The sequence below is a fragment of the Dasypus novemcinctus genome, chromosome X (genome assembly GCF_030445035.2).
Source record: "Dasypus novemcinctus isolate mDasNov1 chromosome X, mDasNov1.1.hap2, whole genome shotgun sequence".
Classification (NCBI taxonomy): Eukaryota; Metazoa; Chordata; class Mammalia; order Cingulata; family Dasypodidae; genus Dasypus; species Dasypus novemcinctus.
In genome coordinates this window covers 41,504,424-41,529,301 of record NC_080704.1, presented here as the reverse complement: position 1 = coordinate 41,529,301, position 24,878 = coordinate 41,504,424, and the positions used below count along the sequence as shown (strand labels likewise).

Sequence of the window (24,878 nt, the reverse complement as noted above, 5' to 3'; positions counted from 1 at the left end):
TAGATATTGAGAAAGAGATAGAGATAGATATAGAGAAATAGACATAGACATCGACATAGACATAAACATAGACATAAATATGGACATAGACATAGACACTGACATAGGCATGGACATAGACACAGACACAGACATATAACCATCTAGGCATAGCTTTTAGGCATTTGCCTGCCAAACTCAGAAGGAACAGTGAGGAGAAAGAGAAGATCGGAAAAGCAAATGTTGGATAGCATCTCAACATTTTCTGTGGTGCTATGGTTTCTAGATTTTTTCATCATTAAAGAGAGACAGTATGTTGACTCTGGAGCCAGCAGACTATGTTCAAATTCCAGCTCTGCCACCAACAACTTATATCACTGTGTGCTTCAGTTTCCTCCTTTTTAAAACAGGGAAAATAATAGCATCTATATCAAATGGTTGTTGAGGACTAGAGGATACACAAGCAGTGAGTGTCAGTAATGACTATTAATAAAAGAGCCATGTGCTGCTCAATAGTTAAAAGCAGATATGGGAAAATGAAACTGATAATCATAAGCAGAATCCTAATACACTTCAAATATAATTGCTTATTCAAAGGTACAAATAAATGGTAGATTTTACATTTGTATTATGAATCTCCTAAGCCAGCGTCCAAATAGACTTTCTCTAGGATATGTTTTATTTGAAGATAAAAAGGTAAATTTTAATAGATGCAGTGTTTTCATGCAAATGATGTTCCTATATGATTTTTCCAATTCTGGGAAAGACTCTCTTTTTCCAAATGTCAAGATCAAAGATGTGGTGGAGATGAAAGTTAGTGTATTAAATAAAGTGATAAACATTAATTGAACACTTACTAGATGACTGGCACTTTTCATATATTCTCATTTAATGCCCATAACCATCCTGAAAGTTTTATTATCACATTCAAGGTCCAGAGAATGATATAACTGGGAGCTCATTTTTTTGTCCAATCACATAAAATAATGAGAAGAGCTAACATTTATTTAGCACCTTCTTTGTGTTCTGTGTTAGAGAATTCACAAGCACTATCACCCACTGATGTCATAACAAACTGGTTATATAGGGAGGATTCATATTGTCATTTCATTGATGAAGAAACTGAGGCTCAGAGAAGTTGAATAAGCTGGCCAAGGACCCAGAGCCAGGAAGTGGCAACCTAAGGATTCAGAGTATATTTTTCATGTGATGCAGGGTTATAAAAATAATTATGTGTTGGTGAGGGCCTTTGATTTTTAAAAAACTACATCTGTTTGAGAATATATTACACATTTCCAAGACTCATAAACTAAAACTAAACTAGATTTTAATTAAAAGGATTTTTTACAATATTATTTTTGGAAGCCCTGAAATAGTTGTACATCATTTAAATGGCAAAAATCAAAGGAAGGCTTACTCAGGATATACAAAAGTAGCATGGTTTATATTCAAGAAGAAAGAAAAACAAAGATCAAAGAGCTTTCATTATAAAGGAAATTCTTTACTGATATTCACAAAGTAATATTTTGAAACTATTTTTATAAATAGAGGAATAATCCCATTATAAACACATTTTATGTTATTAAAAAAAAACTCTTTTCAAGTAAACTACTATGCTTGTGGAATATTGCCTGAAGAAAAAGAGGCTAAAGCTAAAAATGAATTGAAATCTAAAATCTTGGCTTACCTTGAAGTGTTTCCAAAAGAATATTTAAAGAAAGCATTGAAAACTGCTTGTTTGACTTAATATACTCCTCCGTAAACCAATAAAGGTTAAGTAAGAAATAGCAAAGTAAAAGGCTTACAATTTTGCCATTACAATGTGGTGGATAGCATAAATAAGTTTAAATTTAAAATGCAAAAATAAATGGTGCTACCTTTGCTCAAAGTCTCATTCTACAATGCATGTGACAAGCAGTTCTTATCACACATAATATTACAAATCAAATTTGAACTACATTTGTCATTTTAAAGATGGCAACTGCCAATAAGTACTTTTGTGGAAAGTATATCATTTCAGAGAGTGAGTGGCAGAAAGCCAACTATAAAAAGTTGTTTATATTGTGTTTAAATGCAGGTCTAACATAAGATATTTATGGTGCACCCATTAAACATTTTATTTAGACATTAAGTAGAAGTTTACTAATATATATATATATATATACACACACACACACACACACACATAAGCCTTTGCCACAGCTGAATAAAAGCTTGTTTGCAGTTGTTTAGACAAAGTCATAATAGATCTGTTGCCATTGTGCTAACCCCCAAACAGTAAATTTTTAGAAATGTTTCTTAGCTATAATTCACTGTTGTGCAGGACTAAATGAACAAAATCACTTTTCAGCAAATAAAAATGCACTTTCTGCTGCTCTAGAAAAAAATACAAGGTAGTATTTGACTATGTCAAAATAAATCATTGTTACCTATTTCTTGGAGCTAACAGTTTAAATGACTATTCATAACTATCAAGGGCCATGGACAGTTTCAGATTACTTTCTTATGAATGTTCAGAATAGAAACTAAATTTACTATTATGGCCAGAAACTATCTTAAATGTGGACACTTGGTATTTTGTTTTCTAATGTAGAATAAACAGAGTTCTAGGACCTTGGCGACAGCATTAAAATGAATGCATGCAGTGATCTGTAACACCTAAACACTAGCTACTGTAAGTACACACTATATAAACTTTTCTTGCTGGGTAATGTTTGGAAATAATTTTGGGCCATCAGGCCATGATCAGTATGCTACATTTTTCAGCCTGAATTTTGTTCATATGTTTAAATGAATAATTATTCAATAAATAATCTTGCTATATAGCCTTTCCATATTGTTGTATCAATTCTGTGGTCAGAGGGAAGATATTCAACTACCAGAATTCCCATCCTTTTATTGGTCACAAATAAAATGTCACTGGTGATTGTAAGAATTTCAAAAGACTTTTTCATTGGAGATGAAAGTATATTTATTGCTCAGAAATAGTTGATGAGGAATGTTTATGAAGTCCTACGCTTGGGTTAAACAAATCAATGACACTATGTTCACAATGAGGTAAACTTTGTTAAAAATATTTTGGGATTGCCTTTCCTGCAATATGTGGAAAAATATGTCCTGAGAATCCTCTTCCACCTGAAAACTTCAATTTAAACATACATAAATGAAGAAATCATGAATCCACACTCACGAGTCATCAGTTGAGGTGGCATTTATTCTGGGGTACCTGCTACCCTGTGGTGGCCTGGGGCCTTGGCTTTAGGGCCCATAATTGGGAAACTGGAAACAAAATCTCTGGCAAAAAGAGAACACACTTGCATGGTTGGAAGCCCAGCTTTTACATTATAGTTTTTGCTCCCAAATCCCAAATAAATTATTTAGTTATAAGTGTTAAACTAAATATAACTCTGGACATAGAAAGGAGATCTTAGATGTAACCCTACAAATTAAGACAGGTAGGCACTTGTGGTTATTAAAATTTTCTTTTTTAGGTTATATTATGGCCCAGACCAGATCTTCACAAGATGGAGGACACTGAGCTAATTAACATCCTCATAAGGAATTCACAACTGTCATGCCATTGACACACACTGCAGATATATGGGCTCCATGTAGATTCTTAAAGAGCAGCTGGAGCAAATTATTTTTTTAAAAATGAGGTGCAGGATATACCACATTATACAATCTTTCATTTTCACACTTACAAGTTAATTTTCTTAATACTATGTTAAGAGTGAGTTATTCTATTGTTTAATATGCAGGTTTATAGTCATCTCTGAATTATATTTATGAATCATATCAAGTTATTGCAATCAAAATAAATTCAGGGATTACTGTTACTAAAATATAAAATACACAAAGCACAATCACCTTCACCTAAATATCAGTCTTGGGCAAAACAACTTGCTCCTGAGTAAAATGGAAATTAAGTTGTGTATTTTACTACTACAAATATGCAACAAACCATAGTGGTGAGATTTTACAGTTTGTCATGTACTAATACTGTAATAATGGACAGTGACATTAGCTTTGCACTTTCTAATTTTTATCTGGACCTTAGATTTCATTTCATGGTATTAAGGAGAGAATTAAACCATCAGGATTTAATCCATGAAGTCATGAACACATTCTTTCTGACATAACTTCACATATTGTGTTTTTGTTTGCTTGTTTTTGTTTATTTCTGCCTTTTTTTTTTCAATTTAAGATAATACTTAAGATTCATGATTTCATTTCTAGGTTGGCTGATTTAATATTTTTCCATTTTCTGGAATTCATTGACATAAAATGATAATTTTGAACTCACGACAGTACTAGGCTTTCCCTCCCTATCTAGTAAACCTATTACTTTTATTGCTTCCCTATCTCTGTTAATGGTATTGCCTTCCTTAGAGTGGCCTCTCCTTTCTCCCTCATTATGCCTTATCCAGTTTTCATCAAACGTAGATGTGGGTGAACACTGCAATACATCAGACACATCCCTTTTCAGTAATGAAGGACATATCCCCACAGATAGTGTGAATGATGCTAGACAATGATCATCAGATTAGGCCCCTTTGGGCATTGCCTTGAATGAAAAAAAATTTCCTTCCTCAAGGTCATACCTCCTTCCTCATGTAGCCTACATTCAATTACTGATGAACATAACTGTATAAAGGCTTAGTCCCTTTCTCCCAATTGGGATAACTTCAAAGGGCTCTCCCAGCTTCAGAGTCCCAATGTCTCTTAAGAAGTCTCTCAGATCCCCAATATTGGAATGAATATATGCTTCCTCCATCATGCTCCACAGTACCATGTTTAATTTAAGTATATCATTGTGTACCTTGCATTGAGATGATCTATGGAAATCTATTTCTACCACTAGATATGAATTCCAGGGAGGTGAGAGCTGTAATAGTCATCTTTGTACCCAGTAGTAATGTCCAAGATAATTAACAAACATAGGTTCAAGCTCTCACCGGTCTAAAAGTACATTTGATTAAGGTTCAAAAGTCCCCTCAGGCTCCATATTTTAACACTTTAGTTGCTGGTGGGTTGTTGGATGATCCAGAGGGTATGAGGGAGGGGTTTGTTTGGCTAGTTTAGCAAAAGATATACTGAAGTGGAGTACAAACAATTAAGTATTTACCAACTTATATGGAAAAGGAATATTATAATATTTTAACAAGCAGAGCATGATAAGAAGAATGTCAGTCGTGTTCATAACTACCCTGCTTATCAAGCCTTTCTAGATTATTGGCTTTTAGTAGATAATTGTTATATACTTAAAAAAATAATGGAAAAGGAGCACAAATCTTTTAAAAAGCTCACTCACACTTGCATGTGCATGCACATACATACACATACATGCAAATACTGATACACATCCTTTGACCAGCACAAAAAGGGAAATTTTCATATATTTGTGAAAATTTTATAGTCTAGGTTTTTTAATGTTTTTTCAGATTAGATAAGGACTGTTCAGAAACAATTATATTTACACTGTTTAAAAATATTGTAGCAATCTTTCAATAGTAATAACAAGAAAAATGAAATTAGTCTTCCTTACAGGCTCAATTTTTCCAAAGAGTAATGGCAAAATTAACTCTAAGTGATTATTCTGGGTAGAGCTGTCGTGATCATATATTGCAAACGTGTTTCAAATTATGAAGCCTCCAAAACCTCGAGTAGCCAATATTTATCTAATTTATCTTCACTTAGCAATGGCCCCTGATTTGCCTTTAAGTTCTCAAATTCCTTCTAAAGTCCTTTAAATCAATATGTTAAAAGAACCCAAAGAGAACTGGATATCCATATGCAAAAGAAAGAAAGAAGATCCCTGTCTCGCATCTTTCACAAAAATTAACTCAAAATGGATCAAGGACCTAAATATGAAAGTGACAACCATACATCTCCTAGAAAAAAAGTAGGAAAACATCTTCAAGATCATTCATGATTACCAAAACTTGGAAACAACCCAGATGCCCATGACCTGATGAAAGGATAAATGAATTGTGGTGTATACACACAATGAAATATTGTGCAGCTGTAAGAAGAAATGAAGTCTTGAAGTATATGACAACATGGATGAACCTGGAGGACATTATGTTGAGTGAAGCAAGCCAGACACAAAAGGGCAAATACTGTATGATTACCCTATTATGAACTAAATATATTGTGTAAACTCATGGAATTTATAATTAGAATATAGGTCACCAGAAAATAGGAGGAGGGCACAAAATGGAAAGCTGAGGTTAATCTGTGCAGAATTGGCAAAGAGATTGTTTGTAAATCCTTGGAAATGAATAGAAATGGTTAAAGCATATCATGGTGTTTGTAACTAGCAGTGCTATTGTATGGGTATGACAGTGATTGAAAGGGAAAGTCTAAGGTCATTTATATTACTAAAAGGAAAGTTAAAAACTATAATATGGGACGTATAAGATAGTAAAACCTCATGAAAAACATGAATATGGGTGATATTGCATCTACAAAACTGTTTTTACAAAATATAAATACAAGCATACTAGAGAGACGGCAGCTGATAGCAGCTATGTACAGCAGGGGAAGCATAGAGAGATTGAGCCATGAGTTTTGTTTGTTTTTTATTATTATTGCAATACTGTAAGTGCTCTAAGAATGACTGAACTGATGAATGCACAAATATGTGATTACACCAAATACCATTGATTGTACACTTTGGATGGATTTATGCTTTATTAATATGTATCAATAAAATTGATTTGTAAAAAAAAAAAAACCTGCATCTTAGTGGTACAAATATGTACTGAAAGTTTATGGTCTCACAACACTCACAAACGCTGAAAAAATCAACCAAAAATGATTATACAAAAAAAGGCATATCAAATCTAATTAATTAATTTCCTGAAGGCCCATTTCAATAACTTTAAGAATCTGATTCATCACCTAGCATTCTTAGTTAAACAATGTTCCACAGTTCATGGTGCCTCATATTCCATTTCTTAGGTAGCAGAACATGCTGCTTTCTATAGAACAAGAAACTGAGGTTTATTATGCTTTATCAAAAATTAATCTACCAATTCTGAGTGACTTGTTGCCCTTTATAACACACTAGTTAAAATTCTAAAACAGGAAAATCCATCAACTAGTAGGACTATCATTTGGTGATTAATGCGAATTGAAATTAAAAAAAGATGTACATCAATTTATACTTTCTGGATTGCACACCAAAAAAAATGGCCAAAGATGCTACATTTTTGTTTGGATCAGAATCACAATTGGTCAAAACCTATCACATGGAAAATTATCAATGGGCTTTGTAAAGCCAAAAGTTTAAAAAGTGATAGGACAATATCAGAGGATGGGAACAACTATTGCTGACAACAACTATTGTCATGATATTTGAGGCAAAGCACACAAGAAGCAGGGCTGTGTGCAAGTGGGCTCTTCCTTTACCATATGCTCTAATATTTTGGTAATAACCGGATCACTGGAGTACATCAGAGGGCCAAATTTACGCCAAGTTTGACATTTGGAATTTCCCTTCTGCTTGTTAACAGCATTGACATCTACTCCACTCCTTTTGCACTTTCTTCCTTGTACTGGCTCTCTATACATGCTATGTTAAGTATAGATTCTCCCTCTCAGATATTAATTATTGAATAAAGTGAGGTGAGATGCTAGTACTTCATGAATCTTAAGCATGCTACTAGGTGTATGCTTTCCTTACTTTTAAGTTGTATCCAGTTACCCATTTCCTCACCAGTGTCCAACTACCAATGGTGAATTTAGTTCCTTCCCAAATAGGATAACTTATTGCTTTCATGAATCACAGCCACACAGTTCTAGTTTTCATTCTTCCATCACTGATCATCCCCATCTCTTCAAAAGCTTGGAGGAGCACCACTAACCCATTGTCAAGCAAGCAATTCTCTTCAGGGTACATCAGGACAATTTGTACAAAGGAATGCTTTATTAGAGACAAAGGAAGTAAACTTCACACACCAAAGACTTTAACCTACTTTTCATATATCAATTGGATATATTTAGGTATTTTTATAGTATCCAGCCCTGCAAACAGATATTCTTACAGAACACTATTAGGATCATAAATTGGTACAACTACTTGAAAGCATTTATTACAATTTTAAATTAAATACTCTTAAATGAATATTTCCAATTAAAGTAATTTTTTGTACAAGTAAATTTAAATAAATTGTCAGGAGAGTATAGCAGTAGACATAAAATGCATGCCTCAAAATTTTAATTTTTTTAGAAAGTTAATGTTTATAATATACAAAATTGAATTTTCCTCAGTGTCAGTTATTAGAAAGCAGAAATGTATATTGCATTTCTGTTTCTTCTCCATCATATTTCAGCCCTAGAATGGTAGATAATAATAATATTTTATGAATGTTTTTGATACCTTTGAATACACCACGTTTCCAAGGACACACATGTAGAATATATGGAATTGCATTATCAGGGTCTACAGTAACATTTGGACTTCCCCAAACCATTGGAAGATCTGAGGTTACCTAGAAAAGAAAATTCAAGAACAATAATTATACAATGCCAACATTTATATGAAACTCTTGTAAAGATCCAAGCATATTAAAAATGAATTTCAATTTGAATCCTTCCATTAAAACCATGCAGTTTTAGATGAAAAGCAAGCCAGAAAAATGCTACGTACATCAAGAAAAAAATCTAATGAGAAACCTACGAAAAATGGAACATAGAAAACGATTCCTACAAAAAGATCAACATGTCTATTTACTGTTGCTGCTTTCAGCAAAATCATTCTTGCTTAGAAAATCTGAAAACATTTTATAGACGATGTACAATCTGGTTTATAACCATTTATTTACAAAATAGATGAAGCAATCCTGAATTTCTACATTCGCATTAATACAACATATTAAGACATATTTGCAGCATTTTCCCACAACCCTGGTTATATTCAAATTTCTGCTTGCGTATTGGGTGGTTACATCCTGCCCAGGAAAACACTAACCTACTTTGTGTCTATAGTTTTGACTATTCTTGACATATTATAGAAAGGAAATCAATAGTATGTGCTGTTTTGTGACTGACTTCTTTCACCTAGCATGTTTTCAAGGTTCAACCATGTTGAAGTAGGTACCAGTACATTGTTCCTTTTAATTGTTGAATCAATATCCAATTCTGGGGAAGTGCACTTGGCCCAATGAATAGGGCGTCCACCTACCACATGGGAGGTCCGTGGTTCAAACCCCGGGCCTCCTTGACCTGTGTGGAGCTGGCCCATGCGCAGTGCTGATGCGCACAAGGAGTGCCGTGCCACACAGGTGTGAGAAATAAATAAAAAATAAATCTTTAAAAAAATATATTCAATTGTGTGATATACTGTAATTCATAAGTTGATGGATACTTGGATTGGTTCCACTTTTGTCTATTATGAATAATGCTGCTGTGAAATGCAAGGTTTTGTATGGATATCAGTTTTCATTTCTCTTGAGTATATAACTAGGAACTGTTTAACCTTTTGAGGAACTGCCAAACTGTTTCCAAAAGAGCTATATCATTTTTCTTTCCCACCAGCAATACATAAGGGGTTGAATTTTTCCACATCCTTCTCCCACTGTTCTTATTGTCTGTCTTCTTAATTACTGCCCTTCTAGTGTTGGTTAAGTGGTATCTCATTGTAGTATTGATTTGCATTTCCCTAATAACTAAAGATGTGGAGCATCTTTTCATGTGCTTATAAATTATTTATATATCTTCTTTGGAGAAATGGCTATTCAAACCATATGCCCACTTTTAAAATTGCATTGTCATTATTCTGCTGTTATATATTCTGGAAACAAGGTCTTGTATCAAGTCTATGATGCCTTAGTTTATCAGAGCTGTTATCAGAAATACCACACAAAGAACTGGCTTAAACAACAGGAATTTATTTTCCCACTAATTTGGGACTAAAGTCCAATATCTAGATATTGGTAAGAGACTTTCTCCCTGAGGACTGTAGCATTCTGGTGTTAGCTGCAGGCAATATTGGGAGTTCCTTGGATTTCCCATCACATTTCAATGTTCTCTCCTTTGTCTTCCAAGTTCCTGCTGACTTCCTGCTTCTATCTGTGGTTCTCTCCTTATAAGGCCTTCAATAATCAGGTTTAAGACCCACCCTGGTTCAGTTTGTCACATCTTGACTAAAAATAACATCTTCAAAAGGTCATATTTACAATGGGATCACACCCATGGGGACATAGTTTAAGATTAAGAACATATATAAAGTGTGGTGTACATAATTCAACCCATCATATATGATTTGCAAATATTTTCTCCGATTCTGTGGATTATCTTTACACTCTTTTGATGGTGTCAATTGCAACAAAGCTTTCCATTGTGAAAGTTAATTCATTTATATTTTATTTAGTCACTTCTGATTTTGGCATCATATCGACTCAAAGTCATGATGATTTACTCCTATGTTTTATCTAAGAATTTAAATGACTTTAGCTCTTAAATTTAGGTCAATGGCCCATTTATAGTGAATTTTTGTGTCAGTTGTGAGCGGGGTTTTCAATTTCATTCTTTTTTTTTTTTTTTTCTTTTTTTTTTTTTTTTGCCTCATGTATTTTTTTTTTATTGACTTTGTAATAATATTACATTAAAAATATATATGTGAGGTCCCATTCAACCCCACCCCCCCACCCCCCCTCTCCCCCCCCAACAACACTCGTTCCCATCATCATGACACATCCATTGGATTTGGTAAGTACATCTTTGGGCACCTCTGCACCTCATAGACAATGGTCCACATCATGGCCCATACTCTCCTCCATTCCATCCAGTGGGCCCTGTGAGGATCCACAATGTCCGGTGATCACCCCCGAGGCGCCATCCAGGGCAGCTCCACGTCCCAAATACGCCCCCACCTCTCATCTCTTCCTGCCCTTCCCCATACCCATCGTCCACCATGTCCACTTTTCCCAATCCAATGCCATCTCTTCTATGTGGACATTGGATTGGTTGTGTCCATTGCACCTCTATGTCGAGAGGAGGCTCAGATTCCACATGGATGCTGGCTGCCATCCTCCCATTTTCAGTTGTAATCACTCTAGGCTCCATGGTGTGGTGATTGTCCTTCTTCAACTCCATCTTAGCTGAGTGTGGTAAGTCCAATAAATCAGATTGTAGGTGCTGGAGTCTGTTGAGGCTCAGGACCTGGCTATCACATTATCAGTCCAGATATTCAAATCCCCTAACTATATCTTAAACCCCAACGTTAACTGCACCTCCAGCAGATTAGTATGAAAGTCTTATGAAGGGAGATCCCATCTGAGTCCAGATTCATCACACATAAACACCATTTCCAGAGAGGGGCCATCTGCCCTGGTAGTAAACCCCATCGGCCATGACCATAACTCTCATGGGTCTCTTTAGCCTTCATAGGAACCAATATCTGGGGGTTGTATCTGCTTTATCTGTCTCTCTGACTCTGCTCAGTTGTGCATGAGGGCAATCCTTCTGCCAGCCTCCAGACTCTTTTTTAGAAACTCGTAGCCATATAAACTCATTTCTCCTTTCCATTTCCCCCTTACTTTAGGTCAAACAGCATTTTAAAGTCAGGTTGTTTTATGTAGACATGGATATTCTGCTGATCCGCATTGAACCTTCCATATAAGGTCCTTTTCCAGTTGCATCATCAGTTGGTATTTGATAGTGGTCCCTCGTTGCCAGGGAGGCTCATCCCCGGGTGTCATGTCCCACGCTGGAGGGAAGGCATTGCATTTACATGCTGAGTTTGGCTTCGAGACTGGCCACATTTGAGTAACATGAAGGCTGACAGGAGGAAATTCCCAGGCACAGTGTTGCTCTAGGCCTTGTTCTTATTTTAGGTTTATCAGCTCACAAGCATAGTCATTAGCATCAGGGGCTCACTGTTGAACCCTCACTCCCTCCCGGTCCCCGCCGCTGTACCTGGGAGACTATCGCTGCTCCCCTAGGGACCACGACAGAGCACCACTGGCCAGGAACCCAGTACCCCCCCTGCTGGGTTTTTAATTGTTGCCACTATGAGTATATCCAATCATTACCATGCACCCTGGACATATGTTCTGTACAGCTCCCTGTCAGCCATATATCACCTGTCATTGGTATCCCATACCAGTATCCCTCCATTGCCATTGTTGAAACACTCTGTGATCCAGAACTCCCCGAAATTTGAAGCCCAATAAAATGTCATGGTCACTTACTAGGGAATGGCATATAGCGATGGGTTTAAAGGATAGATAAAGAACTTGGATAAAGTTAGATAAAGAACTTAGATAAAGAATGTTGACTTGAAAAAATTCCACATCCTATCCTTTCCCCCCCCCCCCCCAATTATTCAGCATTTCTTCGTAGGAGTCCTAGACCACAGCAATGCATATATATAATATACAGCACTCCCATACATTCACCACAACACCTTTTTCCTTCCACAGCGATACTCTTACACCCTATTCACATCATATTTACTTAAGGTGATGTACAGAGTCTGAGATATTAGCTTTCTAACATGGTAATATCTGCTTACATTATGGTGCATACTTTAGGATACACAGTTCTTTACATTTTTAGTTCTCCTATGTTTTACATTATGGTTTACATTATCAGTCTGTCGTCTCCTATATGTTATGGTGTAATATTACATGTTTTATATCCATCCTTGTGTACTCTCAAGAAACTCCTCCCTTGCCCCCCATTTACTTTGGTTCCACACATTTAACGTCCATTTTCCCTTCCACCTTGGTGCCCACAGTGACAGTCAACCTCCGTTTCCTGAGGAGCCACTTCCAGAGATAGATGGAATAGTGTTTAGGGCCTAACTTGCTCATCTGCCCCAATGCCCTGGGAGCCACCCTTTCTCTCGAGGGATAGAGTTCCCTCTATTTGGTGGCATTAGTCCTCCCCAGGATGTGGGTCCACCCCCACTCTCACTACTTGGGATTCTACCCCATGGTGTCACCCACTTCAATTTCATTCTTTTGTATGTTGTTATACAGTTGTCCCAGCACTATTGTTTGAAAAGACTAGTCTATCTCATTGAATTGTCTTGATATCTTCGTCAGAAAACATAGAGGATAAGTATAAAATTTTATTTCTGGACACTCAATTCTATTCCATTTATCTATATGTCTATCCTCATGGCAGTACCACACTCTCTTGAATATTGTAGATTTGTAGCAAGGTTTTTAAATTGGGAAGTGTGAGTCTTCGAACTTTGTTCTTTCTCAAGACTGTTTTGGTTACTCTGGGTACCTTCAGTTACCATAGGAATTTTAGGATCAACTTGTGATTTCAGCCAATTGTAATTTGGATAGGAATTATGTTGAATTTATACTTCAATTTGGGTGATATTGTTACCTTAACAATATTAAGTCTTCCACATATTTAGACCTTATTTAGCCTTTTCACTTATTTAGACCTCATTTAGCTTTTTTCCACATTGGGTAGTTTGCATTGTAAAGTCTTGCACTTCTTTGTTAATCTTGTTTCCATGCATTTTATTCTTTGTAATGCATTGCAAAAGAAATTGATATTCTTACTTTCATTATGGATTGTTCATTCGAGATCAATGGACATACAATTAATTTTTGTACATTGATCTTGTATTCTGCAAATCTGATGAACTGTTTTTATTAATTTTAATAGTTTTTTAGTGGATACTTTAGAATTCTCTAAATACAAAATCAAGTCATATATGAAAATAGAGATTTTATAATTTCTTCCTTTCCAATCTTGATGCCTTATATTTCTTGTTCTTGACTAGGTTCACTATATACACATTCCAGTGAAATGTTGAATGGAAGTGGAAGTATATATTCTTGTCTTATTCCTGCTCTTAGGAGAAATCATTCAATGTTTTACGATTATGAATGATACTATCTGTGGGATTTCCATGGGTGTTCTTTATAAGGTCAAGGAGTTCATAGCTTAGTGACTTCTTTTTAATTTTTTTAAATTTTTTTCTCTGTTTTTTAAAAATGTTACATTAAAGTAAATATATATAAGAGGTCTCCATATACCCCCCCCCCCACTCCCCTGATCATGCTCCTCCCACATCAACAACCTCTTTCATCATCGTGGCACATTCATTGCATTTGTTGAATACATTTTGGAACACTGCTGCAACACATGGATAATGATTTACACTGTAGCTTACACTCTCCTTGAGTCCACCCAGTGGGCCATGGCAGGACATACAATGTCCAGCATCTGTCCCTGCAATATCACCTAGGACAACAAAAAGTCCTGAAAATGCCCCACATCATATCTCTTCTTTCCTCTCCCTACCCTCAGCAGCTACCGTGGCCACTTTCTCCACATCATTGCTACAGTTTCTTCCATTACTAATCATGATAGTTCCATAGTAGAATATCAGTAAGTACACTCTAGTCCATACTCTATTCCTCCATCCTGTGGACCCTGGGATGGTTATGTGAAATCCACCACTATATTGAGAGGGGGCTTAGATTCCACATGGATGATGGATGCAATTCTCCTGCTTGCAGTTGTAGGCACTCTGGACTCGCTGGTGTGGTGGTTGAACCTCTTCACCTCCCTGTTAGCTGGCCGGGATAAGTTCAATGAACCAGAGGGTAGGAAATGCAAGTCCGCTGAGGGTCAGGGCCCAGCTGTCACATGGACAGTCCAGAGATTCAGCTTTCCTGAGTATACACCAATGCCAGCACCAACCACAGGTTCAATAAAAGTGACAGAAGAGCATCTGTAGAAAGGTCACATCTGAGTCCAACTCCATCACACTCAGAGTAGGGCCAACTGTCATGCCCCTGAACTCCTGAGCCATCTGCCATGACCATAGAAGCTGTGGGTCTCTGTAGCCCTCAGGAGAGCCAGTACCTGGGACTGTATTTACTTTGGCTGTCTCTGGAATCCTGCTGAGGTGTGCAAAAGCGGGACCCTCTGATGACCTCCTGACTCTTTTTTGGAGACTCATAACCATATAAACCCATTTGTCCTTTCCATTTCCCCCCTTTACAAGGTCAAAAAACAGTTTTTAACACATGATTCTACATGTAGGCTGAAATATTCTGCTGGTCTGAGTTGACCCTTTTATTCAAGGGCTTTTTCCAGTTACATCTTCAGCTGGTGCTTGGTAGTAATCCCTTGGTGCCAGGGAGGCTTATCACCAAAAGTCATGTCCCATGCTGGGGGGAAGGTAATGCATTTACATGCTGAGTTTGGCTTAGAGAGTGGCCACATTTTAGCAACATTGGGGCTCTCAGGAGGTAACTCTTAGGCACCCTGCAACTCTAGGCCTAGCTCATATTGCAGGCACACAGGCTCAAAAGCATAGTCATCTGTATCAAGGGCTCATTGTTGGACCACCCTTCTTTGTTTGTCTTTGACATTGCACTTGGGGGAATGTTGCTGTTCCACTGGGGAATGTGATAGAGCTGACCTGGCTAGGAACTCAGAACTCCCTCAGTTGTCATTATTAACTGTAACTACTATGAATATATCCAATCATTTTTATGTACCCTGTATACATGCCCTGGAGAATTCCCTCCCAACCATTATTAATACCCCACACCATTATTTCTCCCCTGCCATAGCTGAAACTCTCTGTGGTCCAAAACTACTTAAAAAATGATGCCTAATAGATTGCTAAATTCCATTAATAGTAAAATAGAATATAATGATGGGTTTAAAGGTTAGAAATAGAATACATACTAATTTAGAAAAACTAAAATAAAGTAAAAATAACTGGGGTATCAAAAAATGAAAAAAAAAAAGAAAATCCTTTTTTTTTATGCTTTGCCTTTCTTCATTGCAATAGGTGTTGCCCTGTACGTACTGTGGAAAGGCAACTTCTTCCATTTCTTCCTCAAGGTCTACATCCTTTGTTTTTTTTGTCTAATTATTAGTTTGTCTTCACAAAAGTTTTAGATCACAGGAATTCATATATACAATATATGGTACTCCCACATATCTAATATTAAACACTTTTTCCCTTCCCTAGCAATGATCTTTTTACATGTTCATATTATATTTACTGCAGCTGATGTACAAATATTGGAACATAGTTTTCAACCAAGGTTCCATATTTGTTTACATTATGGTTTATATTTTAGACAATAAAATTTTCTAAATTTTTAGTTATCTTACTTTTTACATTATGGTTTACATTTTAGCCTACAGACTTTTATACATTTTTGGTGTAATTTAACATGGCCTATATCCATCATTGCAAGATCTTGTGGAACAAATCGATTACCCCACAGTTACATTGATTCTATCTATTCAATACCTCTCTCCCACTGCCCACAGTGCCCAGAGTGACAATCAATCTTCATTACTTAAAGGACTATATTCACAGATACTTGCAACAATGTTGAGGGCTTGACACTCGACTGCCCTGACCCACTGGGAGCCATCAATTCTCTCAAGAGATAACAATTCCCTCTGTTTGAGAACATCAGTCCTCCCCATGATGTGGGTATACCTTCACTCTCATTGTATGGGTCTCCACCCAATGATATAACTCACTATGACAAAATGAGTACTCACACACTCCCTAGAAGCTTGCCCTGTGTCATATGCCCCCTCTTAAGCATTTTAAACAGGTAACCTTCCATATTGTATTTTCTAAAGAGTTTTCTCTACATTATAATTTCAAACACATACCTGACAATCTCCTATGTTCAAATGTTGCCCCAATCCTCCCCCAATTTCTTGGGCCATCTGACCCATCCTCCCATCCCTAGCCCCCCTCAAGCCCACAAAGCCCCAACCAAAGGTATTCCTATGCCCCCATTTTATCCCTTCCCTGTACAAATATGAACCTCCAGCTTATCATAGATTTCAACCATATAGGTGTCAGCTCACAACCTTCCTCTACCCCCCAACTTCCTTTAAGGTTATCATCCAGTCTCTAGCTCTGTGAGACAGCTTGGTTTATTTATTTCATATCAAAGAAGTCATGTAGTATTAGTCCTTCAATGCCTGGGTTGCTTCACTCAACATGAGGTTCTCAAGATCCATACATGTTATCTTATGTGTTTGCACAGTATTTGTTCTTAAAGCTGAGTAATAATATTCCATTGTATGTATATACCACATTTTATTTATCCATTCATCTGTTGATGGGCATTTGGGTTGATTCCAACTTTTGGCAATAGTGAATAGTGCTGCTATGAACATTGGTGGCCATATATCAGTTTGTGTACTTGTTTTCAGTTCTACCTGGAAGTGGAATTGCTGGGTCATATGGCAAATCTATAGCTAGTTTTTTGAGAAACTGCCAAACTGTCCTCCAGAATGGCTGGATCCTTCTGCATTCCCACCAGCAGTGGATGAGTGTTTCCATTCCTCCACATCCTCTCCAGTCTTCTGATTTTTTGATAGCTGGCAATCTTACCGGAGTTAAGATGGTATTTCATTGTTGTTTTGGATTGCATTTCCCTAACAGCTAGTGATTTTGAGCATTTTTTCATGTGTTTTTGAGCCATTTGTATACTTTCTTCAGAGAAGTGTCTGTTCAAATCTTTTTCCCATTTTTTAAATGGGCTGTTTGTCTCTTTATTTTTGAGATATAGAAGCTCTTTATATATGCAAGACATAAGTCTCCTATCAGATATATGGTTACCAAGTATTTTCTCCTATTGTGTAGGCTCTCTTTTTACTTTCTTGACAAATTCCTCTGAGGTGCAGAAGGTTTAATTTTGAGGAAATCCCATTTATCTATTCTTTTGCTGCTCATGCTTTTGGTGTGAAGTTCATGAAGCCGTTTCGTATTACAGTGTCCTGTAGATGCTTCCCTACATTGCTTTCCAAGGTCTTTATGGTCTTGGCTCTTTTTTTTTTTAAAGATATATTTATTTATTTATTTATCTCCCCTTGCCCTCCCCCCCACCCTGGTTGTCTGTTCTCTGTGTCTATTTGCTGCATCTTCTTTGTTCACTTCTGTTGTCAGCGGCATGGGAATCTGTGTTTCTCTTTGTTGCATCATCTTGTTGTGTCAGCTATCCGTGTGTGCGGCGCCATTCCTGGGCAGGCTGCACTTTCTTTCACGCTAGGCGGCTCTCGTTATGGGGCGCACTCCTTGCGCGTGGGGCTCCCCTATTGGGGGGACACCCCTGCATGGCAGGGCACTCCTTGCGCGCATCAGCACTGTGCATGAGCCAGCTATACACGGGTCAAGGAGGCCTGGGATTTGAACTGCGGGCCTCCCATATGGTAGACGGACGCCCTAACCACTGGGCCAAGTCCGCCGCCAGTCTTGGCTCTTATATTCAGGTGTTTGATCCATCTTGAGTTGATTTTTGTATAGGGTGTGAGTTAGTAATCCTTTCATTATTTTACATATGGATATCCAGTTCTTGAGGCACCATTTGTTGAAGAGGACATTCCCATTTGAAAGGTTTTGGTGGCTTTGTCAAACACTATATGGCTGTATATATGAGGATCTATATCAGAACTCTCAATTCGGTTCCATTGGTCAGTGTGTCTATCCTTGTGACAAAACCATGCCATTTTCACTGCTGTAGTTTTGTAGTATGATTTGAAGTCAGGTAATGTGATTCCTCCAATGTCATTTTTCTTTTTCAATATGTCTTTGGCTATTCAGGGCCTTTCCTTTCCAAATAAATTTCATAGTTAGTTTCTCTAGTTCATTAAAGAATGCTGTGTTGATTTTTATTGGGACTGCATTGAATGTGTAGATCAGTTTTGGTAGGATAGACATCTTAATAATATTTAGTCTTCCCATCCATGAACAGGGAATATTCTTCCATTTATTTAGGTCTTCTTTGATTTCCTTGAACAGTGTTCTGTAGTTTTCTATGCATAAGTCTTTTACATCTTTAGTTAAATGTATTCCTAGGTATTTGAATTTTTTATTTACTATTGCAAATGGTATTTGATTCCTGAATTCCTCCTCAGATTGCTCATTATTGGTGCCCAGAAATGCTACAGATTTTTGCGCATTTATCTTGTAATCTGCAACTTTACTGAACTCATTTATAAGTTCTAGAAGCTTTGTGGTAGACTTCTCAGGGATTTCTATGTGTAAGATCATATCATCTGCAAATAGTGAAATTTTGACTTCTTCCTTTCCAATTTCGATCCTTTTATGTCTGGTCCTTGCCTCAGTTCTCGATCAAGTACTTCTAAGTCTATGTTAAATAGAAGGAGTGATTATGGGCATCCTTGTCTTGTTCCTGATCTTAGAGGGAAAGATTTTAGGATTTCACCATTGTAAATGATGTTAGCTGTGGGTTTTTCATATTTACTCTTTATCTTTTTCAGAAAGTTTCCTTCTATTAGATTTTTTGCCGTATTTTTATCAAGAAAGGGTACTGTACTTTGTCAAATGACTTTTCTGCATCTATAGATAAGATCATGTGATTTTTTTTTCCTTCAATCTGTTTATATGTTGTATTACATTAATTGATTTTTTTTATGTTGAACCATCCTTGCATACCAGGAATGAATCCCACTTAGTCTTGGTGTATAATTTCTTTAATGTGTTGTTGAATACAATTAGCAAGTATTTTGTTGAGGATTTTTGCATCTAGGTTCATTAGAGAGATTGGTATGAAATTTTCCTTTCTTGTGGTGTCTTTGTTTGGATTTCTTATTAGGGTAATGTTGGTATCATAGAATGAGTTAGGTAATGTTCCTCCTGTTTCAATTTTTTTGAAGAGTTTAAGAAGATTGGTGTTAGTTCTTTCCAGAAAGTTTGGTAGAATTCAACTGTGAAGCCATCTGGCCCAGGGCAATTCTTATTTGGGGGGTTTTTAATGACTGATTCTATTTCTTTACTTGCGATTGGTTTGTTGAGATTATCAATTTCTTCTTTCATTAATGTAGGTTTCTTATGTGTTTCTAGGAATTTGTCCATTTCCTCTAAATTATCCTTCTTGTTGGAATACAGTTTTTCAAAGTATCCTCTTATGATAGTCTTTATTTCTGTGAGGTCAGTGGTGATATCTCCTTTCTCATTATTTATTTTTTGTATTTGCATCTTCTCTCTTTTTTTCTTTGTTAGTCTAGTTAAGGGTTTGTCAATTTTATTTATTTTCTCAAAGAACCAGCTCTTGGTTTTGTTTACTTTTTCAAGTGCTTTATTATTTTCTTTCTTATTCCTGCATGTTTAGTTTGCTGGGTTTTTTTTTTACTAATTCCTCCAAGTTTGTTTTTCAATTTTAGCTCTATCTTCTTTTTTGAGGTATGAATTTATGGCTATAAATTTCCCTCTCAGTACTGCTTTTACCACAATCCACAGGTTTTGATATATTGTGTTATCATTTTCATTCCTATCAAGGCAGTTACTGATTTATTTTGAGATTTCCTCCTTGACCCATTGTTTTTCTATGCATGTTTTATTTAACTTCCATATCATTGTGCTAAATCTGGGTCTCTGGCCCTTGCAGATTTCCAACTTCATTCGACTGTGGTCATAGAAATTATTTTGTATGATTTTGATTTTTCTGAATTCATTGAGACTCTGTCTGTGGCCTAACATATGGTCTATCTTGGAGAATGATCCATGTGCACTTGAGAAGAATGTATATCCTGCTGTATTTGGGAATAATGTTATGTACATGTCTATTAGGTCCAGTTCCTCTAATATATTGTTCAAAGTCTTTGTTTCTTTATTGATTCTCTTTTGAAATGTTCTGTCCAAAGGTGACAGTGGTGTATTAAAGTCCCCCACTAAAATTGTAGGGGCATCTATTATGTCACTTACTTTTTCTAGTGTCTGCCTCACGTATTTGGAGGTGCCCTTGTTAGGAGCATAAATGTTTATGATTGTTCTTTCTTCTTGCAGGATTATCCCCTTCACTAATATGTACTGTCCATCTTTGTCTCTCACAATTGTTTTGCATTTATATTAGTCTTATTTTCTTTGGATTTATGTTTGTCACATTTTGTTTGATTTTTTCCTTTTCTTTTCTTTTTAGTTGTTCTTACACTCTCCTCCAACTCAGTCTCTCCTGATTTTTTCTTTCTTCTTACAGAACACTCCTTATTTCATTTTTTAAGCATTTATTTATTTATTTATATAAGTTTCTTTATTTTCTTTCAAATGTTACATTAAAAAATATGAGGTTACCATATACTCCCCACCCCACCCATGCCCCCCCCACCCCATCAACAAACTCTTCCATCACTGTGACACATCCACTGCACCCGGCGAATACATTCTGGAGAACCAATGCAGCACATGCACAGTGGTCCACATTGTAGTCCACACTTTACCCCAGTCCACCCAGTGGGCCACAACAGGATGCACAATGTCCAGCATCCATCCCTGCAGCACCACCTAGGACAACTCCAAATTGTGAAAATGCTCCCACAACATATCTCTTCTTCCCTCTCCCAAGCATAAGCAGCCACCATGGCCACTCTATCCAAATCATTACTACAATTTCTTCCCTTACTAATGACAATAGTTCCCCAGCAGAACACCAGTTAAGTATGCTCTAATCCATACTCTATTCGTCCATCTCGTGGACCTGGGATGGCTATGTCCAGTCCCCCTCTACATCAAGAGGGGGTTTAGATTCCATATAGATGATGGACACAATTCTCCTGCTTGAAGCTGTAGGCATTCATTCTTGGCTCCTTGGTGTGGTGGTTGACCCTCTTCACTTCCCTGACAGCTGGCCAGGGAAGGCCAAAAAACCAGAGGGTAGGAGCTGCAAGTCAGCTGAGGCCCAGGGCCTGGCCATCACATGGGCAGTTCAGAAATCCAGGTCTCCTGAGCATACACCAACCCAAATGCCAACCACAGGTCCAGTAAAAGTGACAGAAAAGGCATGTGTAGATAGGATGTATCTGAGTACATCTCCATCACACTCAGGAATACAAACTCCAAAGTAGGGCAAACTGACATGGCCCTGGACTCCAGAGACATCTGCCCTGACCATAGAACCTGTGGGTCACTGCAGCCCTCAGGAGAACCAGAACCTGGGTTTCCATTTACCTTGGCTGTCTCTGGTACCCTGCTGAGGCATGCATCAGCATCACCCCCTGAAGACCTCCTGACTCTTTTTTTGAGACTCTTAGCCATATAAACTCACTTGTCCTTTCCATTTCCCCCTTTTTATCCAAAGTCAAAACGCAGTTTTTAACACCTGATATTACATGTAGGCTGAGATTTCTGCCGGTCTGAGTTGACTTTCTTCGTTCATGGTTTTTTTGTAGTTACATCATCAGCTGGTGCTTGGTAGTAATCCCTCAGTGCCAGGGAGGCTCATCCCTGGGAGTTATGCCCCATGCTGGGGTTGAGGCAATGCATTTATATGCTGAGTTTGGTTTACAGAGTGGCCAGAGAGGCTCTCAGGAGGTAACACATATGCACCCCACAGCTATAGGCCTAGTTCATATTTCAGGCACACAGGCTCATAATCCTAGTCATCAGTATCAAGGGCTCATCCTTGGATCATCCATTTTTATTGGTCTTTGCCATTGCACTTGGGGGATTGTTGCTGTTCCATTGGGGAATGAGATAGAGCTCCCCTGGTCAGTAATTCATCACTCTCTCATCTGTCGTTTCCAAGTGAAACCACTATGAAAATATCCAAACCTTTCTATGTACCTTGTATACTTGCCCTGGAGAACTCCCTCCCAACCATGTGCATCCCACCAATGACACCCCACACAAGTGCTCCTCCCCCGCCATAGTTGAACCTCTCTGTAGTCCAAAACTTCTTCAAAAAGGAAGCCCAATATATTGCCAGGTTCCATTAATAGAAAAATGGAATATAGTGATGGGTTTAAAGGTTAGATATAGAATACACAGAAATTTAGAGAAATTAAATAAAGGAAAAATAAATTGGGGTATCAAAGAAATGAAAAAATTAAAAAGCTTTGTTTTTGATATTTTGCCTTTCATCACTGTTACAGGTGTTGCCTTGTATGTACAGTGGCAAGGCAATTTCTTCCATTTCTTCCTCAGTGTCTACCTCCTTTCTTTCTTTCTTTTTTTTTTTTTCCTGATTATTAAGTTTCTCTTGACATAAGTTTTAGGTCCCAGTAATTCACATATACAATATATGGTACTCCCACATATCCAACATCAAAGTCTTTGTCCCTTCCGCAACAGTGATCTTTCTACATGTTCATATTATATTTGTTGCAGCTAATGTACAGATATTGAAATGACAGCTTTCAAATATGGTTCCATTTATGTTTACATTACGGTTTATATTTTAGACTATACGATTTTCTAAATTTCTAAGTTTCTCTTGACATAAGTTTTAGGTCCCAGTAATTCACATATACAATATATGGTACTCCCACATATCCAACATCAAAGTCTTTGTCCCTTCCGCAACAGTGATCTTTCTACATGTTCATATTATATTTGTTGCAGCTAATGTACAGATATTGAAATGACAGCTTTCAAATATGGTTCCATTTATGTTTACATTATGGTTTATATTTTAGACTATACGATTTTCTAAATTTTCTAAATTTTCTGTTTTACATTATGGTTTACATTTTAGCCTATAGACTTTTATACATTTTTGGTGTAATTTAACATGATCTATATCTGTCATGGCATGATCTTGTGGAACATTTCCATTAGCCCACAGTTACCCTGATTCCACGTATTCAACACCTCCCCTCAGGGCCCACAATGACAATCAATCTTGATTACTTCAGGGAGCATGTTCAGAGATACTTGCAAAAATGTTGAGGGCTTCACATACTTGACTGCCTTGCACATTGAGAGCCACTGATTCTCTCAAGAGATACAATTCCCTCTGTAGAGAATATCAGTCCTCCCCAGTATGTGGGTATACCTTCACTCTTATTGTATGGGTCTCCACCCAATGATATAATCCCTGATGACAAAATGAACACTCACACACTCCCCAGAAGCTTGCCTTGTGCAGAACTCCCTTTAGTATTTCTTGAAGGGCAGGATTCTTGTTGACATACTCTCTTAGTTTCTGTTTATCTGTGAGTATTTTGAACTTGCCATCATTTTTGAATGCTAGTTTAGCTCGATAGAGTATTCTTGGTTGGCATTTTTTTCCTTTTAGTACCTTGACTATGTCATACCACTGCTTTCTTGCCTCCATGGTTTCAGATGAGATATCAGCACTTAATCTCATGGAGCATCCTTTGTATATGATGGTTCTCTTTTCTCTTGCTGCTGTTAGCATTTTCTCTTCATCTTGAGCATTGGATATTTTGACAAGTATATGTCTTGGGGTAGGCCTGTTGGGATTTATGCTATTTGGGGTGCATTGTGCTTCCTGGATATGGACACTCATCTCCCTCAGTAGGTTTGGGAAGTTTTCAGTCATTATTTCTTCCAATAACCTTTCTGTTCCCTTTCCCTTCTCTTCTTCTTCTGGGATGCCTATAATGTGTATGCTTGTGCATTTTGCACAAGGTCCCTAAGTTCCTGCTGGATTTTTTCTATCTTTTTATCTATCAATTCTACTATCTGTTTGATTTCAGATGTACTGTCTTCCACATCACTAATTCTTTCTTCCGCCTCTTCAAATCTGTTATTTGTTGAGAGTGTATTTTTGATTTCTTGAATTGTGCTGTTCATCCCCATCATACCTCTCATCTTTTTGTGCATGATTGTAGTTTCTTCTATGTTGTCTCCAATTGTTTTCTTCATATTCTTAATCTCTTCCTTCACTTCATTACATTGGTCTCTAATATATGTTTTGATAGCTTTAATTACTTGCTCGGTGTTCCACTTCTCTTCCTGGTTTTTAGTTTGTTCATTGGATTGGGCAATGTTTTCCTAATTATTGGTTTGATTTGTAGTTTTTTCTTGCTTTCTGGTCATCATTTTATCTTGGTTGGTTTATTCAGTTGATGAGCTTCTTTGTCTAGTCTTGGGGTTTAATTTGTTGTTGTTTTTGTGTGTATGTTAAATCTTCTTGTCACTTTGTTCTTCTTATTCTATT

General features: G+C 37.1%; 1 protein-coding gene across 1 annotated transcript in view; it reads right to left on the bottom strand.

The window, feature by feature from the left end:
* The window catches only part of CFAP47 (cilia and flagella associated protein 47), a 477,175-nt gene that overhangs the window by 140,500 nt on the left and 311,797 nt on the right, over window positions 1–24,878 (bottom strand). Inside the window, exon 50 of the mRNA XM_071213189.1 lies at window positions 8,366–8,477. Within this exon, the coding sequence (XP_071069290.1) occupies window positions 8,366–8,477 (112 nt within the window). The remainder of the gene's footprint in view (window positions 1–8,365; window positions 8,478–24,878) is intronic.